Source organism: Temnothorax curvispinosus, unplaced genomic scaffold (assembly GCF_003070985.1).
Source record: "Temnothorax curvispinosus isolate PA1 unplaced genomic scaffold, ASM307098v1 QBEX01008747.1, whole genome shotgun sequence".
NCBI classification, from domain to species: Eukaryota; Metazoa; Arthropoda; class Insecta; order Hymenoptera; family Formicidae; genus Temnothorax; species Temnothorax curvispinosus.
This window is the reverse complement of record NW_020218527.1, coordinates 30197-50799: the sequence shown is the minus strand read 5'-3', so window position 1 is coordinate 50799 and position 20603 is coordinate 30197. Positions and strand designations below refer to the sequence as shown.

Sequence of the window (20603 nt, the reverse complement as noted above, 5' to 3'; positions counted from 1 at the left end):
CCTTATAGTGTAATATACTATTTTTAATATTAATACAATTAGATATTTTTTTTATCAATAAAATATCCTACGTTTTAAAAATTATTAATTTATTTTTTTCTATCATATTTATATTATTAATTCACGCTGTGTACCTGTAGATATGTACATCCCGCGTTTGTCCTATTCTGTGGCATCTGTCTTGCGCTTGGGCATCCATTGTGGGATTCCAATCGCTGTCATAAAATATTACTGTGTCCGCTCCCGTCAGATTCACACCGACACCACCAGATCTCGTCGATAGAATAAAACAAAATATTCGTTTATCGCCGTTGAACCTTTCCATCAAAACCTGCACATAGAATAGTGATCTATTGAACCTATTGATATCTTTCATTTAATTTTGCAACAAAAATGTGTCTTGCATGTATAAAATTTTTTATTTTTCTTGTTAGGCTCATAAAATTAATCGTTATATGTATACCTTTTCAAAACTTCAGCAAAAATTAATATGCTCTCAATAATTATTAAAATTTCAAACAAGATCAACAGTTTAAAGGACCGTCTACAATAGCCGTAAAAGTAAGACGTAAGCAGTAAGCTATTTGACTAATGGGATTTTTACAATTCAAGAATAATCGACTATGGTTGGTCAATAGCTTACTGCTTATGTCTTACCGCATACTCTTTCGGCTATTGTAGACGGCCCTTAAGAGTTTAAATGTTCGTGCAATAAACTGTAATATTATAGCATTTTGTTAATGGCACATCAAACTACCTGACGTTGATCCACCCTAGTGGTGCCGTCCAATCGCAGATATATGTGTCCATGGAAATTCAAAAAGGCTTCTAATACGTCCAACATTCTGGTCATCTGTGTGAATATGAGGACCCGATGATTTCCAGATTTTAGCTTCCTCAACAGACGATCCAGCGACTGAAGTTTGCCGCAATCGTACTGGATCAGTCTGGGATCAGGAAACTGTGTAAGCATAAGGCCCGAAATCGGATGGAATAGAGATAATTTCGGCGACAGTTGCCGCTGCAATTCGGTCCACAGACGCTGCTCGCCCCACAGCTTGTGCGGTGGTGGATGAGACACATGGAACCGAGGTACTGGCGCGCGTACAGCTGGCACGTAGACTACATATCTGCAAGTATATTGAAAAACAAGGAAAACTTTATTCAATTCCAGAAAAGATAGCGATCTGAATGGTAAAGACAGCAGAATCTTATTTTTCAAAAGCTTAATTTCAAATAATCACTACTTTGATAGAATTGTAATTTTTGAAGCTTAAATACCAGAATATTTAATATTGGAAATTAAGAAAAAATAATATCTAATTAAATGTTTGTTAACAAACATTTAATATTAACCAAATATCAAAATATGTTAAGGCTTAGTGTAAAATTATTCTGGATATTGATTACACTTATAAATTATGTCAGATATTAACCTTTCAAAAACCTCTTTGAGTTCTTCAACAATCTGCTCCGTACTTTTGATAGCTTCCGCGAGCGCTTCCGTGTGCGAAAAGAACTCTTTCCGAGTACGAATCTTCTCCTTACTTGTCGCGCAATGTACCCAACCATTGTGCCAACGACAGGCTGTCGTGGGCTTGCCGATTCTCAAAGCCATAAACAGATCTTCACCGTAAAGCGGACATGCCGCGCATCTTCGTTCGTTGATATTTGCCAAGAGATGCAATTTAGCCTGTCTCCTCTGCCTCCTATCCTCTTCCAATTGCGGCTACAAAATAATAAATTAAAATTTTCTGTTAATTGAGTGCACCTAATGAAATAATTAACATTTAGATGTAAAATCCATTAGATAAAATTGAAACTTTGTTTATTTTTTGTTAAAAATGAAAAGAAAGAATAAACTAAAGAAGAACCGAGTTAGTTCGAGTAAGGCTCCTGGATACTCGTCGTTTCTGATGTCATCAAACAAGGATAGAAGCGGCGAGTACCCACGAGCCCTAACGCGAGTTCTTTGAGAGTTAACTATGCTATCAAATTCCTCAATTATTCTTAGAAAAGATTAAATTATTAATATCTATGTTTAATTACCAAATAAAACTCGGATTTCGGCTGTTCTTTACTCTGTGCCTTCGCGACCTCCTTCTGAGCCTGTCTGGGGACAATACCACGTATCGACTGTGGTTGTTGCTGGTTGACTGTCTGCTGGCCGTTGTTTCCGCTTGGTGACGATTGCGAAGCGGTTACGTTCAGAGGAGGTACCCTCATGACAGGTCGGCCGCTCGGAGTTGTCACTACTCCACTGACGACCTTGTTTACTGTCGTGGCACCCGACGTAGACAAACCCATCAGCGATTTAGACAGCACCGTTAAACGCGGTCCGCTCGATGTCATGACTGGAAACGAAACTGTCGATACAAAATGTGTTACTTCTTTTTTTTTTAATCCGTTGGTTACTGCTAACAAGCTTACAGAGTTTACGAAAATAATGATAAAAATTGTAAGCAAATCGCGGAAACAAACCTGTGTTAGTGTTCTGTTGACTCGGCGTCAGAATGAAGTGTCTGCCGGTAGAAGTTTGAACGAGTTGCGCGAAACCGCTAGGCACCGCTATTCTTTGGACGGAATCGCCTTGCTTGACCGTGACGGTCTGTGTCGTTAGTCGTTGAATGCCATCTCTGATGCTAGCGTTTCCTACTGTAATCCTTTGCGCGTTCGTCGCTGCTGTGGTCGACGTCACGGTGGTACTTTGCGGATTGTGCCCCAATGTTGCCACAGGAATAGCTATTTTATGAACATTTATATTTTATACTTTTTATTAAATACAGTTTTGATATATTTTATTATATATATTGTTGCTAATAGATTTGTTATCACTTATATAAAAACTAATTATAATTAAATTTTTTCGAAAATATTCAGACGTTAATGTGTTTTCAGCAAAATGTGAATAATACGAATATAAATATAGTAAATATATCCAAATATATTACGCAATTCACTTTGATAGACTTTGGATATGTTGTAGAGCATCAAAAAATATTAGATCCATATTTCTCTTAACTGCTTAGCTCAACGTTTGGGAGGTAAAACATCCCTTTGAAAAAAATCGGTTTTTCTCTTTCGAACCGACTATCCCCGAAACTACCAAAGGTAGAAAAATTTTCCAAAATAGAAATTGAATGGCTTGAAGAGTACCTTAAAACAATGACAAAACATTTTTTTTTAATTTTTATTTTTTAATAAAAATTGATTTTTTTTAAAAGGTGTTTTACTCCCTAAACGTTGAGATAAGTAGCTAAAAAAAATATGGGTCTAATATTTTTTTATGCTTTACAGTCTACATATCCAAAGCCCATCAAAATCAATGAGGGACACTTCCGACCGTTCTTAGTTGTTAGAAAGATTAATTTTTTTAAGAATGTGTCCTTAGTTCTAGAATGCTTATAAACGGTAAGATTATAAACAAGCTGGCCCAAGGAATAATTATTCTAGCATCACTGCAAGAGTAATTGTCTAGCAAGAAATTCACAGCGACAGTCACTGATCTATGATGCATAATAAATTCGTATTAATTTTATGTTTATATGTGTAATTACCCAAAATATAATACAAAGAAATTAAATTAACGATATATTCGGATATGTCACAAAATTATAGATATAGATATAGGAACATTAAAGGTGAAATTTCATGGGCAGTGAAAAGCAGCAGCAGATTGTACTGATTGGCTATAAAATAGAAAAGTTCTCCAGTTCCTAGAACTTCTCTATTTTGTAGCCAATCAGTACGATCTGCTGCTACTTTTCACTGCCCATGAAATTTCAGAAATGAATGTATTACGCCTATTGTGGGTTTAAAAAAGTCTATATCAATCAAAAGAGTTATCTTTATGAGTTAGAAGCAATCAAAGGAGAACAATTTTTTCGCGAATTAATTCACATTACATTCATTTAACATGTTTTACACAGAAAACTAAATAAAAAGTATTAATTAAAGAAATTCGAATATTTTTTTATGTAAGAGTGAAAAAAAAAGCGTAATGAAAAACGATTGAGTACAGACTGTAAAATTTGTTATAAATTTGTAACATATCGTACTAATTAAAAATGAGTTAAAAACAAAACAAAAGTCGCTTACCTTTCACGCTACCCTGATGCGGCACCAGTTGCAGGGAATAACCTTGCAATTGTTGACCACCCGCGACTCTCAATGTAACACCTAAGAATAAAGAGTTGTTGAATTTCATGTTTGAGTGATAATATGAATGTACACACATTGACTTTAAATATATCAATGAAATCGCTGAGAAATTATAAGAAACAAAATAACTTAAAATTAATAAAAAATTTATTTAATATAATCGGATGCATTAACGGTGTCTCATGTCCACATTCACAAGGAAATTTTCAACAATTCAATAGATTCAATATTTTTTTGTTCTTTGTCAATATGAAGTAGTTGAACAATACAATTAATCATGTAAATGTGGAGTCACTTCTTAAATATATATATTATAAAAACATTTAATTTCAAATATAAATGCGCATCTAATGTCAATGTATCTAATTAGTCTTTCATTAATTTGATTATTCACATAAATTTTAAGGGATTCTTTCTTCTTTAATTATAACTAATAAAAATATCTTCTAAATATAAAATTACAATTTGTATTGCATTATACATAGATAATCCTGTTAAAATGCTTCCCTCGTAGCCCGGGATAAGGGTTTTCTCATGTGCGAGGTTTTCTCGAGTGCGTTAATCTTTTCATGACCAATAGAAATATTTCATTTCGGTTATTTCCTCTCTTCATTACTATAGGTTTGGCAACTAGACTCCAAATAAAAAAATATAAAATCTCACAACTCCTTTAACATAATTCACAATTTTAAAAAAGTTGCAATTCTATCATTATTTTACTTATATCAGTGCATTTGTTATCTTGTAACAATACTAGCACATACATATGTTTTACGTACATACACAATCAATATATTTTATTTTTTAAATAATACTGGTACAATTATTATCGCTAACTTTGAATTCTTTAATATCGGTACCTATTTTGAGACTTGCAAAATGTAATTTAATTACTAATGATAAATTGGCCATGAAAATGTTAACGACTAACGCGATAAGATATAATAGTCTGGACCTACCTTGTCCCGGACCACTCTGGCTGGTATTTAATGACTTTATCAAGGGGGACGTACCCACTCTTGGCGTGGGTAGTACGCCAGCCAGATTCTTTAGCCTAGTCTGCGTTTGCTGTTGTTGCTGTTGCGGCTTCGCTTGATTTGATAATCTAACATTGATCTTGATCCTGCCGGATGGACACCTTGGCGCCGGTTCTGGTTGGCTATCTATCTCCTCGATAAGCTTCCTAGGCGTCCGCAGACGATTCACTCTGTGCGCACCGAATGCACTGAGCGTCGTCTCCAGATTTAACAGCAAAAGATTCAGGCTAGACAGTTGGATGTGCTGCAAAGTCAAATCACAATTTGTAGAGATAAATAAGTTGGTCACTTCAGTTTTCAGTATGTAGTCAATAAATCAGAAACGCCGTGAATTTGCGTTCTGTTGTTTTTACCTTGAAGGGATCGTAATCAAGCGCGCTCCAAACTAACGAAGCGGTCACAAACTCGATTGCTTCCATTTGGAATGGCGATACAGTCGGTCGCACCTCGAACAAGTTCGGATGATTACACACTTTTCGTAGTTGCATTAATACATTAATCACACTCAACAGATTCCCGCTGGCAAGCGTTTCCTTCGTCCTTTAACAATATGAGATAAATCAGTGTCAAATGCAGGCAATATCCGTAAAAAATAAGAGAAGAATACTTTGTATTCAAAAAGCTTTCAATTTCCAATCTATCATTAAAGAGTTCACTTACTTGGCTCTCGACATAAAGTCATCATACAGAAATCTCTGACGCTTCGACAAACGGCACATAACCACGTGCTCATATTTCTTCGGCAATTGCTTTTCCACTTCAGTTTTTAATCGTCTCAAGAGAAATGGCCGCAACACCTACGGAGAATGTAATTTATTAAATATAATACATAAAACAAATAAAAGTAAGTGGTACATCTAAGCTAATAAAATTCAAATTCCTTCAGTAATATTATAAATTAAATTAAATAAGGAAAAGAGAAAAAAAGATGAAAGAAGGTAAAAAAACTACGTACAGACCTTATGCAGACGACGGATTATATTCTCATTGTATTCGCTGTTCCCTTCAATCATGCCTGTGACAGGATTGCTAAACCACTCTTTAAACTCGCGATGAGACTGGAAAACGTTAGGCATAAGAAAGTGCATGAGCGACCACAGTTCCATCAAATTATTTTGAAGAGGTGTGCCGGTAAGAAGTAATCTCCTGTAACAGATAAACCGAAAAGATATAGTGATGTTTCAGTGAAACAATTTCCATCAATTTTAATTAAAGTGATGAAACACAATCAGTATAATCTAAAAATTCATTACTTTAAAATTTTTAAAAAATTAATATACACTCGTACAAAAAAAATCGGTCAAAAAAAATCGTAGGAAGATTTTCAAAAAAGCATTTTGTAGGTAAAATGTTACAGTTTGTGGTATTTGTATTGAATTTTGTGAAAAAAATTTTTTTATCAAACTGCAGTGTTAAAAATGTGTAATTTTAAGGAATAAATCAACATTTTTAATTTTAGCACCAAACAAGGAAGACAGAAAAATTTTTTTTAGTCACCAATACCACGTTAAAGCTGATATTTTGAGCTTTAAAATGCTTTTTTTTTGTTTGTTCTACGATGATTTTTCATCGAGTTACGTCATTTTTTCTAAAAAAATACAGGTTTTGCTTCAAAGTCATGTAAATCGGTCAAAAAAAATCGTAGGAAAATTAAAAAAAAAGCATTTTGTAGGTAAAATTATGTAGTTTATGAAACGTTAATTGAATTTTTTGAAAAAAAAATTTTTAATTGAGTTTCAAGTAGTCAAACATAAGTTAATTTTAAGGAACAAAACAATGTGTTCTTTTTTAAGGCGTACAACAAAGAAAATAAAAAAATTTTTTAAATCCACCGAAAGTGCGTTAAAGTTGAAACTTCAAGCTTCAAAATGCTTTTTTAAATTTTTTTTTACGATAATTTTTCGCCGACTTACAGCAGTTTGAAAATAGCCTAATTTTTAGGGTTTATGAAGTGTTCCCTATTTTTTTTGTACGAGTGTATATTTTTTACGATTAAAAGTTCAAGAAATTCCGTAAAATTAATATATTTTAACGTGGCTTAATGTTTCTTTACTTTAAAACTTGTTTTAAAGCGTAAATTAAACTGTTATATTTAACGGAATTTCAATGCGACAATGTTGTAATAAATTAATTACCGTTGTGTCTGGAAGTTTAAAAGCAACTGCCATCTCTGCGATTTGAAATTCTTGATATTCTGCGCCTCGTCTAAGATAAGATATTTCCATTTTTTCCGTCTAAAGCTTTGGTGATCCTGTATTACTAACTTGTAAGACGTAATGCATATATGGAAGGCGTTTGGTTTTGTCCAGCCTACAAATATAGATTAGAATGTTAAATTTTATGACAATCGGACGATTACCATACGATTATAATAAATAAAACAATAAATATTAATTGTTTCTCCAGACAGGATTCGTATGTCAAATAACGATCGATTTTTGACACGCGAGTTTTAATGGAGAAAAGAATTTTACTATCTCGCTGATTAATAATACAGACATTGTCATTTCGAACTAACGCCCGTTGTCGGCAGCGAGTAAGATAATTAGATAACTAAATAATCGTAGTAAAATCTTGGAAAAAAGAGAGAGAAATACATGTTTTAAAAAGTTGTATGTAAGTTACCCGTTCGCTTTTGTTTTCTCTCCTTCTGTGTGCCGTAATATGTCAGTATTTTAAAGCCGGGACACCATTTTTTGCATTCCATTTCCCAATTGAGCATTACAGAAGTCGGCACGATTATAAGATGCGGTCCCCAGTTTCCCTTCTCGCAGGCTAAATGCGCCAACAGCGCGATGGTTTGTATAGTTTTACCTAGACCCATCTCATCAGCCAAAATGCCGTTTAACTTTCTGTCGTACATCGTGACAAGCCAGTCCAATCCTATGTGCTGATATTCCCGAAGAGAGTGTTTCAGAAGAAAAGGTATTTTAGTGACAACCTAAAAATAAATATAATGTTATAATATAATGTTAAATGCATTAAAAAAATACAGGCATAAAAAAAGTGGTCTTAAACAAACATAATTCACGGAGTTTTTCTCGTTTAAAGATTTGTAATTTAAAAATTACTGACACTTCAATAATAAAACATAATAAAAATTGATAATGGTAAAATATTCTGCATAATGTATAAATTTTATAATTAATAAATTTGTAGTGATTATTTTCAAGAATAAAAAATAAATATGTTTATTCATGGGAAAATTTATCACTGTTAGTTTTCCTTTCGTAAATGATGGTGAGCAAAATTGCTGCTTCACCACCTTGGATTGAAAGGATTATTTAGCGAACATTTGAATTTCTTGGTACCTGAAGGAAATGATTAAAAAAAGCAAAAATTTGTAAATACAAATTTTCACTAAAAAAGCAATACTTGATGAGAAAAGTATTTCTTTCTATATGTTTTTCTTTACATATAACATACATACATATAAATAAATAAATAAATATACATATATATATATATATATATATAAGATTTAATAAAATAAAACACAAGTAAACTTACACTAGTAGTGAGCAATGTATTTCCCTTAGGCTGGATGCTCTCAGCTAATGCGGCAACGTTATCCATTTCGTTATGAGCGTCCGAATGATCGTTTTCTGTGATCTGTAATAAAGAATAATCAGAATAATTTTCAAAGAATAATTTTCACAAAAAAAAAATTTTCACAAAGAATAATTTTTTCAGACAAATGCCTCATTTCACAGCACGGATAGCAATCGAGATAAATGAAAACCAAATATCTCATACTGTCAGTAGATGGTAAAAGTATCATCACTGTAATAATTTATATAAATAAAAGAGTTTTCATATAATAAAAACGTCTTTTACAAATTGAAAATATCTGTACATATACATAATGGCAATAAAAGAAATTAATTCAAGAACAAAAAATAACCCAATCAGATCTCAACAAAAATTATTAATTTGTAACGATGATTAAGTAAACTATATGTTTATAATAAAATTCAATTTGAAGTAAATGGTCTTCATTATATTGTTATATAAAATAAAAAAAGACTCACTCTACTATCCAATTGTTTTTCCGCAGAGGGGTCTTCGAGAAGAGATTGAAGTCCCACATCTACCTCGGTATCACTTTGAGTCCGAGTCTCTTCCTCGTCACTATCGCAATCGCTCTCTTCGCTCTCACTTTCGCTGCTAGTTATTTGGTCTTCGATTTCCTGTACTGTTTCCTTGTTTTCTTTATCCGTATCTAAATAAAGAGTAATGAATTGATTAAATCAACTAGCTCTATTCTTTCAACAATAATGTATAATCTCCGAAATTTTCTCAGACAAATGCCTCATTTCACAGCACGGATAGTAATCGAGATAAATGAAAACCAAACATCTCATACTGTCAGTAGATGGTAAAAAGTATCATCACTGTAATAATTTATACAAATAAAAGAATTTCCATATAAAAACATTTATATAATAATCAAGATAATAATAAATAAAAGTTCATGCTTTAATTTACGAAAGTTGTTTTCTTTAAGCCGCTTATAACTCAAAAACTATTGATTTATATATTGTTTTTGTAGAGTAAAACAATTCAAAGACATTCAAGTAGCGCATAAAATAAAAAAGATAAAAAAAGCGTGCTTGATCTAGACTTCATACAAAAATAATAGATATTTATTTAAAAAAAACTTTAAAAGATCTATTAAAAAACTCACCTTCGGCCTCTTCGTTCACGTCCATCAACATGTCCGACATATTTGTATATTTGGCCGTGAGTTCGTCGATAGACATTTCATTGTCAGCCTAAATAAGTACGAACATAGTTTTATTTAAGTCTGACAAGAACGATTTGCGATAATCACATGATAATTTCTCAAAATAGAGAATCATGTACCTTAAGTTCATCGAGCTCCCGCTTATGATCGATTTCTCCCTCGAGCCTTTCCTCTTCCATGATAGTATCTTCTTCGTCCGAGGATTCACCGGACGCCGCGATAAAGTCCGCATCTGCATCAACTGCTTCCTCATTTTCCTGTAACAAAAATCATAATCTCATTTTATTTTTTAATAGGTAAATCTTTAAATAGGCGATAAGTTTATAGTTCTTTAAAATTGGATTTGTCACTAATTTCAAAAATAATTTTAATATATAAAAATACGTTAAGTTTTTATCAATTTATATTATATATAAATATTATACAAAAAAGATGACGTATATTCAAACATTTATTTTACTTTTGAGAAAAAAACACATACATTTTGCTCCTCTTCATTCATCGCGCTTTGCGGCGATAGACTTCTATTACGATCTTCCAAATAGTTTGATGGTAAGTCCTTTAGAAGATCTTCCAAGGGTATTTCCGATTCTCGTTTTAACAACTCCACTTCCTCCTTGTGATTGGTCGTTAATTTCATTTCCTCTTCGGCCTTAGCTATGGTCTCTTCGTCGTCATCTGAACTCTGATTTGGCTGGAATTCCTCTGTAATAGAATGTTATACAATAAAATTAGATTATTTATACAAATATAATGGTAAATTTAAATTAATTTATACAATATTTAATGTATGTAATTTAAATCAACCTATGTATACAATAAGCCCCAAGTATTAATTTATGCATTGCGTAAAGGTTAGAAGTTCTGCTTAAACTGTGAAGCACATGTGTTTTATTATAAATTATAATAATTAAAATCATTGCATTAAAAATGACAATGTTATATGTCATGTAATTATCAACTATACTATGCAATAATTATATATGTAAGAAATCTTAAATTTTGTCATGCACAATAATTTTGCATTTTCAATAATAACGGCATTGAAGTGAATGAACATGTTAATGTGTGTTAATGATTACATGCATTAATCAATGCACATTTATTATCATAAATAAAAGTTAATTATATTTTATTATGTAAATTAAACGTACCGTCGGAATGACATTTTCCCAATGGAACCGGCGAAGAGATACGTGAACTATTTATGGAAGCTGGAATACTCTGTGGACCATCGGTCTTGTTGAGACCCTCTGTCAGCCACGTGGAATATTTCTCCGTTTGACCCACAATGAAATTTAAATGTTGATCCAACGCCTTCTTTCGTTTTTCTTCTAGCCTCGTCTGCTGCTTATACTCCACCAACTGTTGGCAAATTGCAATTACAAGAGTTATAATAATGAGAGATTGCTAGTATTGTTCATGGCTAGTTTTATTTTGTTTTTCTTTATTATAATAATTATGTTCATACCTATTTATCTTGCACTTATAACAGTTATTTTTAAAACGTGTAAATGTTATGTAATGTTTAAATGTTGTTACTAATTGTTAATAAGAAATGTTATATATTCGTATCCAAATACATTTACGAGATTTCGGGTTTATCTAATTGATATATGTGTAATTCAATGCGAATGTCCTGCGCTAATACTTTGGTTGAATTTAGGAGAAAATAAAACAACCATACACAATGCGCAGACTTTGCTGTTCCCACAACGAGCACACGCTTCCGATAAAGATACATCAAGAAGGTCGGCTTAATTAGTGTGGGGTAGAATAAAGCTAAATCAATGTAGTTTCCATAAAAAATGATATATATAAACAAAAATTGTTTTATTGAACTAAATTGATAAAAAGATTGATTGCTCGATTCATCCAAGTTTCTAAATGTGCAAATTTCAGCTGTTTGCTTACTTTCTCGACATTTGTCCAGAAGGTTTTGATCTCCTTGGCGACCAAGCTGGCGATCTTCTTCAAACGTAGCTCCTGCGACTTCTCAGCCTTCTGCGCCTGAATCGCCTTTTCTTGAAAGTACTTTTGCACCATTCGTGCGCATTTCTTCGCTGCCGCCTTTTTCCATTTACGCTCCTGGGCGAAATCAGCGGCCAACCAGACCATTTCCTCCAGCAGGTAATCCCAATGAGCCTTGGTTCGGGTCGGTTCTTGCACCTTGGGCAATCGCCGTTCCGACCATAATCCCTCGCGTTGCAGCTCCTTAATCCTCTGCACTACGTACGCCTCCTGTATCCCAATAATCGTAGCCATTAGCATAAAATTTAAATATATAAAAAATGCATTTAATCTTTGCAAAGAGGAAACATACAATACATATATAAGTTATTATTAATATACATATTAACAAAATAATTAAATAAAATAAAGTTTTCTTAAAACGTGTTTGATAAAAATAGAAGAAAAAGTAAAATCCATTAAGTAATAAAATTGACTCGTTTTTATATATATAAATAAAATAATAATAATAATGATAATAATAAAAACAAAAAAAACTAGAAAATTATATCCAGATGATATATGAGCTTACATTTAAATGAGACACGTAAACTTTTTTTACACCGCACAAAGATTGAAAGAGATGGCAATTACCTGCCGCAGTTTTTCCGCAATATGCTCCGGATTGTTCGTGATATCACAGGAAGTAGTTATAGTAGTGGGTGTAGACAACTTAACGAGCTTAACGATAGGTTGGGGACTATTGAGCGCAACTGTTGTTATAGGTGTTTTCGGGGTTGCGACGGTGGTGACCGACGGCGACGACTTTTCCACCACCTGACTCGCGGCCGAGGTCGTCGGTTTTGACGAGTCTGCAACCATTGACGTTCCACCTGAAACGATAACATCGCCTTCAGATTGCTATAATAAATCACGTGAATTATAATACATAAATCAAAATGTAAATCGAAGAGCCGGATGCGACAACAGCGTATGCTATTCAAAGATACTTCTGTATTAAATTAGCAAACGTAGACAAGTATCATATACTTCACGCGAATAACGGTTCAATAGATAGGCAAATGATAATACTTTGACAGCGTAACTCCACAGGAGACAGGCAAGAAACGAGATAATACACATCCACACGGTCGAAAACAACAACAACTAAACGCGAGAAACAAAAACACTTTCAAATACGTCAATTAAAATAAACTGCTTTTGTGTCTGAGACGATATACATGTGTATACATATGCATAACGTAGCGAGACATACAATGTTCTTACCAAGCTTCAAATAAAAACATGCGTTTGCACTTAATAATGATCAGGTCAATCACCACAGTATTATTGTAGATTTATACGCAACATGCTACACTTGTCTGACTTATTCTATACAGTTGGCATACATTGAACGTATAGTGAATGTATAGTATGAAAAAATTAGATGTTATATAGCTCAAGATGGCAGTACAAAATTTCTACATGAACTTTAATTTATAGTTTTAGTAGCAGCAGACAGTTCTTTGGCGAGCGTTTCCTGATCATCGTTCCAATAGTTCAAGTCGAGAGTACAATATATAACACGAAAGTACATAATGCGTGAAAATAATTGTTTATGAGGACTTGCAGCATCTAACTGCTCAAAAGCGAAACCAATATGGATCGGCTCAAAGATACGAAGAGACAAATGGCAGGCGATCTGCGGTAATCACCTATAATGAGCGTAGGTGTTACGGTAGAAGCGGATGGAGGGTGAATGGTGACTGGTGAAGACTGGATTGCCGCTCGGAAGGCAAACACCATGCCATGGCGGCCCCCTTGAGGCCTACCTGGTATTTGTCCTAAGTGCGCAAATGATCATTTATTTATACAAGCCGAATTTCAATTCATTATGACAGTTAAAATACAACACGAATAAGGAAAACCGCCTATCTTCCGCAAACAATAAATGACAAACTATTTTCCTATATGATATGAGAATTCTCCCAATCCAAGGCTCTATATCTAATGTCTTTCTCGTTATTTTTTTTCTTGCTGATTGCACAATAGATACTAATAGAATAATGTTGAGAACTTGAGATGATCGTTGTTATTTACAAAAAGAATATTTAACCCTCCACTGCCCTCGTTTAGCAAACGAATGTTAGTGTTAGCATCATGTCGCGCCTGTATGTCATGTATTAGCATAGTATAGTATAGCATTGCCACAGTTTTCTTAGATCAAGGGCCACTATTTCCCAACGTCTGTTAAACTCTAACCGATCGTTAACTTTTCAGAATAGACAATAGAAGTTGGTTATTTTGAAAAGTTAACGGTTGGTTAAAGGTTAACAGATGCTGAAATAGTGGCCCCAAACATAGTCTTGTAAATAGCGCTTTCAAAGTCAAATCTAAAAATTGTACTAACAAAATTTTAGAAAACCATATAAATATAATCTAAAAGTAAATAAAAAGTTGTAAAGTTATAAAAAGTCAAAAGTTTTAGAGTCAACTTTTATATCTATGCAAATAAAAAAATTAAAGAAATAAGATGTAACGTTAGCGATTGCCTAACACGAGGGAAATGGAGGATTAAATAACATATATATAAAACACAAATAAAAATATAGATAGAATAATGGTGAAAATCCAAGAAATATTAGACATTAATTACGAAGAATACATATTAAAACAAATTTGGAATTGATTGCTTAAGTTATATCTGTAAACTGTATCTTTCTTTTATATAATTATATAAAAATACTATTTCAATTTCTTGCAAAATTTCTTCATATATCTCTCTCGTAAATATGACATCTGTCGTACACTAGTTGTGATACGCAGGAGAAAGAGTAATCTACTTCAACATATAGGGTGAGAAAAGGATTATTATTTTCGCTTATGACGTCATAATCCAATAAAGCTATGACAATATTCAGTCGATTTTCTCTAGTCTAAGAACTCGTATTCTAAGTTTTCCTTTACGTGAGAATGAGCAAGTGACTGGAAGACAGAGCGTACAACATCCTTATTTTGCGCAACTTGAAAGAGATTAAAGAAAAAATGTTAGGATAGAAAAAATTCTTTGGCTCATCTTACGATTAGAATAGAGAAAGGCGACTATATATTCAAATTCGACTAAACACTTAAAATTAAAAATACACTGAATGAACAGTAAACAACAAACACGAATTTTCGCTATTAAAATACGAGGAATATGTGTGATGCTTACGGAACATTCATCGGAATTCAATTAGAGAGCGAATCGATTTGTTCAGGAAGTGTAATATATATGATGTTTACACACGTTTTTAATGATAGTCTTTTCCGTTCAAAATAATAAGAGAATGTAATATCAAGACCTCTGACCATGTTATCAAAAATCAAAAACATCAGATGAAAACATCAGATCATCGTTGCTCGAAGTAACGACAAAGAATTAGACCCTTTGTACCACTATTTATAATTACCTTGATGACTGAGCTGGGCTAGAGCCGCAGCAGGCAGGGTGGTGGATACCGCTACCGGCGTAACGCCCGCCCCAGCGATTTTAACCTCCGCTCTTTGATTCGGGATTTGGACTACCGTGGAGCCGGATGTGACAGTTGTGACAGTAGTCGTAGAGGTGACGATGGCGCTAGTAACTGTCGTGGTAGTAGCAATAGTAGTGGTAACAGCAGACAGCTGCGAGAATTCCGGTATCGACGACAGTGGCGCGGTCAGATCCTCGTCATCGTCATCCGGATCAAGTCGATGCTGACGCAGAAAGTGTACAAACTGCGGTGTCGGAGATCGCTTCCGCCAGGTATGGTAGTCCATCATGTTGCCACCGGCGTGCAAAAAGAACAGTTCTGACGCGTTCTCGGCATACTTCTCACGTACGCTACGCATCCGCCGCATCTTGTGCTCCATTATCCGCCTACGGCAACCGCTGGCGTCGAATGAAATAGGTTTCTCCATCGTTTCCGACAGTTTCAGTCGTTTCCTCGCTGGTGGCGGCGGCGATTGTACCCGTACCTGCGGCGACGATACCTGTGACGATGACGACGACGACGACGACGACGACGACGACATTGGCGCCACAAACACGTTGCTTATAGAGGTGCGTACGAGTTTCGGCGACGTTGTCAGCATAAGCTTGGTAGAGTTCTGTGACCGCGACACCGCCGGTGACGAATGAGGCGACGTGCCGGCAATGCCGACAACGTTGCGCGGTGGTGTGCCCGCGATGTTGACGATTCTTGTGACACCAACTTGTTGCGTTCCGCTCGTGTTAGATGTGGCATTGTTCGGTATGACCTGCGAGTAAAGACACGTAAGTGCTAATCACAAGCGGAGAAAATTTTATTACAAAATTACGTCAAATTTATGCAAATTGTTAGTTACAGAATAAAAAGATAATAGAGATTAAAACTATCTTCAGCAATTGTTACCAAGTACAATTATTGGCTAATTAAATTAATGATAGACCATCACAATTACCGAACACTATTAATGACCAACGAATAATAAAAATAAAAATTAAAATACTCGATTGTGTGATTAAATTATTAATTGCTAATCAAGATATTTCAAATAATGAAGCTAGTTAAAACATACACTTTATGAAAGGAATATATTTATCATCCATCGTTATTTAAAAGACTGTAACATATATCCGTTTCATGAAACATAATATGCAAACTCTGGTTATTTGTACAAACGTAGATACCTGTGTGAGACCAGGAACCTGAGTCGTAATAACGAACTGTTGCCCACTAGTAGTAGCAAGCACGTTGAGGCCTTGAGCGGTAGCGAGAACCTGCTGCAGACTGACAGTCTGTTGAGCTGAACTTCCGTTATTTCCGCCATTATTAGCCGCACCCCGATTAAGGGGTGGTAAAATAGGTGCACCCTGTTTATCACTCATTGCACGTTACACTAAAAAGACAAAGCAGCGCTGTATTATACGGTGACTCACAATGTACTCTTGTACCACATAATAAATTTATCTTCTCATGCGAAGAGCGAACATTAACTCTTTGAAGAGATTACTCTTTAATAATGGAAAATAAATATAATTCAGTATACAATACGTTTTTATATTTTGATTCTTTTTATAAATATATTATAAATACTTCAAAATTGCTGTTTTAATTTGTGAATGCAGAAGCACGTTTCAATTTTAATGAAAAAACAAGCTACCTATACTTCAATTTCTTATATATATGAAATGTTTAAAGTGCATTTTGAAATTTAGAGTTTAAAAATAAAAAGATTATATCGAGTAAACTGAAGGATTATCAATTACTACTTTAATAAAATACAAAAAAAAAAACAAAAAAAGTATTAAAAAATAAGACATTTGTAAAGTGTCAGTTAAAGAATACATAAAGTGTTACCTATCCCCTATTTGAATATAAAATATCACATAAAAAAATGATAATGTATACAATATTGAGCTTAATGTGCTTATTAAGCTACATAAATAAACGTAAAAAACTGAAAATTTATGCGATCAATCGGTATTCATAGTTCAATAAACTGATATATTTTTAATATATAAAACACACACAATCCTTATTTCCTTATTTAATTATAAACTGGCAAAAAAATGAAAATAAATGTAAAAATATCTTGATAGTATAATATATTCTGAACGAGTAAGCATATTTAAAAAAAAGAAATTTTAAGACAGGTTTAATAAACATATTTTAATAAATAAATTCAATATCGATTTAAATTATCCTCTAGAATACACACAGCACCTGCAAAACAGTCGCGTAATTTAATTGCAAATTGTCGAAGAAAAACAACAGAAGAAGGACAGATAAAGAAATGTTTCGGATGACACATAAAAAAAAAGTGATAGTAACAATGGCTCGCTAGACAAGCTCGTTAGTTCGATGGAAGCAGAATCGATCGTTTATAAACATGAATCAAGAGGGAAAGCGAGGGAAAAAGCGGCGAATTCGAAGGAGGCGATGCACGGTTCCGTCGATTCGCGTTAAAAAAGGGGGGAGGGAACAAATACCCCGCGCGACGTACAATATACGCGAAATTTGAAATGTGCACGACGACGGGATGTCGCAAGGGGGGATCGGAGCGCCAGACAGGGAGATATGTCAACGCGATTGTCGCGTGATGCCGAGCCGGCGAGCCGAAGAAACGGCCCGAGAAAATCCGGGGGGGCTACTCAAGAGCGTCGTACGTTCGTGCGTGCGTCGAAGGGAGCGACATGCTATATCGAGGCGAGCGCCGGTGACGAAACATGTCGGGAGAGCGAGACGTGAGACGAGTGGCGAGAGACGTCCGGCCGCGCGTCGGCGTCGCGACGACATAGGGAACGCGAGGAAACAGCCTCGCCGACGATGCTCGGCCGCCGACGCGGGTGGGGAAGACCGCGCGACACAGCGCGGCGCGGCGCGGCGTGATACAAAGGAAATCTCCCGTCCGCCATGTTGGCGTTGGCTCCGAGACGGCCAGGACTTACCATAATGTAATCACAAATTACCGCGACGTAGGTGCGCCATCCACGGGAATGAACGTCACGCCCGTGTCCCGCGTGGGTCGACTCGCAATTGGGTACCTCACGTAACATACGGCGCATGAGCTATATCTAATATTTTACAATGCATCGTCACACCGCACGCCCAAGGACGCGTACACACTTCTAAACATGGCGACGGCTGCGAGACGAGTTTCGGCCAGAGGCGGTCAGAAGCGGCCCCAATCTTGGTCAGCGTTTGCCCCAGTCGCGCGACAGATGGCGCGGTCGCGCCGCGCCGCGCGCCGATTGGCCGGTCGCAATCGTCGCGCGCGGCAACGTGGCACGTGACAACACGCGCGATTGGTCGACCCGCCCAATACGTTCGTACGCGCGGCGGCTGGAATTCTGCTAACTCACATCCCCGGGTTTGTTCGTTTTTTTTTTCCTCATCGCCGCTCTCTATGCCCCGCGCTACGCGCAACGCTAAATATGGCCATTCAATTTCGAGTTCTTCTCTCGCCTGACGATGAAAATTAAGTGTACCCCGCAATTATCCTCGATGATACTCCACTTATACGATCATCTATATTTTACTTTAATTTATTTATTATTTCAATTATCTACGTCTCTACGATCATGTATAATTCTACTGGATGGCTGAAAAAGTAAAATCAAACGGCCACGTGGGGATCAATTAATGCATTGCATTTCGAAACAAGATGAAATTTACTAAAGTGAACAAAAGTGAATTACCTCATTTTTATCTTATTTCAAGATACACAATCGACTCTATATAAATGTGATTTTCGCATGATTTGAATGTAATAATATAAAACGCGAACAAGAAGCTTTAATTTTCTTCTTTTTCAGAGCCTAAAAAAATTTATTCAAAAATTTGAAAAATCTATTTGATAGCTAATCTGATCACGCTTTCAAAAGCTCTACTTAATCCGTTATAACACATTCACGGTAAAATTATTTCCGACACATCTTTGACTGAACTTAATTACTTTTACTTCGTAGTGCTGTGTGGTTCCATTAAAATTAACTTTCATGTGATTAATCTTCCATCTCCTGGCTTCACTACATTTTATCTTTATCTTAAAGTAATATTTTAAAGAAATTCAGATAAAATCTCGTTTCTGCTACACCTTTTACACTTCGTTCTCCTGCCTTCTTTCTCTTTCCAAGTTCGAATTTGTCTTATTTAAACAAAGAAAGCACAGAAAACGCAAGAAGAGCAGCCGTTATATTTTTTATTTAAACAAAGAAAGCACAGAAAACGCAAGAAGAGCAGCCGTTATATTTTCCGCGCTCGAAACAAAGCGGATACTGTTCTCATTTGAGAAGAAAAAAAAAGAGAAAAGAGCAGTCTCTAGCGAGGAGAGTGCAGAAAGTAAAGCAGTAAAGGTTCGAAAGTAAAGAAGAAAATCACGGAGGGACGCGAGGTCATGCACCGACCTGAAGTACACGCCACGTGGCACGGCGGCTCCGTTTCCCGTCTCTCGCTGCGATATTCCGAGTAGTCCGAGTACTCCGATCGGCGTATCGTCGTGTGTGTGGTACGTACCCGTGCATCGATCCTCTTTCCGAGTCACTCCATCGTCGTCGGTGCCGCGCGTCGCCGGTACCGACGAGTGCGGGCGGTGCGCCGTTCGATCGTCGTTGCTTCGTGCGCGCACGTGCGTGCCTCGCGGGCGGACGCGTGCCGCTGTCGCTGTCGCTGTCGCTGCCGCTGCCGCTGCCGCTGCCGCTGCTGGCGGACGGCGTTTCCTCGCGCGGGAATCTCGATCGCCATATTCCGGGGGGATCCTCCGACCTTTCGGGGCGCGTCCTCTCCGCGGAACGGTCCACGCGACGGTGGACTCGGACTCAGATCTCAGATCCCGATCGCCGCGGCGCCGGGACGTGCCATGGAAGTGAAACGCTTGACACCACTGTGCGCGGCGTGTGGCCACTGTGGCCCTGGTACTTCGATACTCCGGTCTCGATTGGCTCGGCTCTCGGCTCGGGGCCCGTTCGATACCGCCGGAAGAGAGCTAGGGCGCGCGCGCGAGATAACGCTTTTTAAAAATTATGCGCGACGAAAGTTCACAGTCGAATCGAATGGAATATTCGCTCAACGTGCTCGGACCGGTTCGGACGTGTTTTGTCCGGAAGGAAAATTTTTTTAAGTATTGCGACTGTTACTGTCTGCATTGATTCCACTCAGATTTTCAGTAATTTCCATTTAGACTTCGCTACGCTAACAGTGATT

General features: G+C 36.1%; 1 protein-coding gene and 1 non-coding gene across 2 annotated transcripts in view; both read right to left on the bottom strand.

Moving 5' to 3' along the window:
• LOC112458160 (helicase domino) overlaps nucleotides 1-18569 on the bottom strand; it is a 32174-nt gene extending 13605 nt beyond the window's left edge. Inside the window, 24 exon segments of the mRNA XM_025021614.1 lie at nucleotides 135-331; nucleotides 758-1130; nucleotides 1437-1729; nucleotides 2050-2354; nucleotides 2482-2742; nucleotides 4099-4179; nucleotides 5121-5442; nucleotides 5552-5738; nucleotides 5859-5995; nucleotides 6158-6344; nucleotides 7334-7508; nucleotides 7824-8139; nucleotides 8709-8810; nucleotides 9230-9420; nucleotides 9886-9973; nucleotides 10065-10202; nucleotides 10427-10650; nucleotides 11100-11310; nucleotides 11860-12186; nucleotides 12550-12788; nucleotides 13611-13739; nucleotides 15348-16176; nucleotides 16589-16797; nucleotides 18350-18569. Of these exon segments, the coding sequence (XP_024877382.1) occupies nucleotides 135-331; nucleotides 758-1130; nucleotides 1437-1729; nucleotides 2050-2354; nucleotides 2482-2742; nucleotides 4099-4179; nucleotides 5121-5442; nucleotides 5552-5738; nucleotides 5859-5995; nucleotides 6158-6344; nucleotides 7334-7508; nucleotides 7824-8139; nucleotides 8709-8810; nucleotides 9230-9420; nucleotides 9886-9973; nucleotides 10065-10202; nucleotides 10427-10650; nucleotides 11100-11310; nucleotides 11860-12186; nucleotides 12550-12788; nucleotides 13611-13739; nucleotides 15348-16176; nucleotides 16589-16786 (5510 nt within the window). The 5' untranslated portion in view covers nucleotides 16787-16797; nucleotides 18350-18569.
• LOC112458171 lies at nucleotides 11581-11718 on the bottom strand. Its single transcript, XR_003041189.1, has one exon. It is a non-coding gene; the product is annotated as a small nucleolar RNA snoR639/H1 (small nucleolar RNA).
• Nucleotides 18570-20603: the final 2034 nt, after the last annotated feature.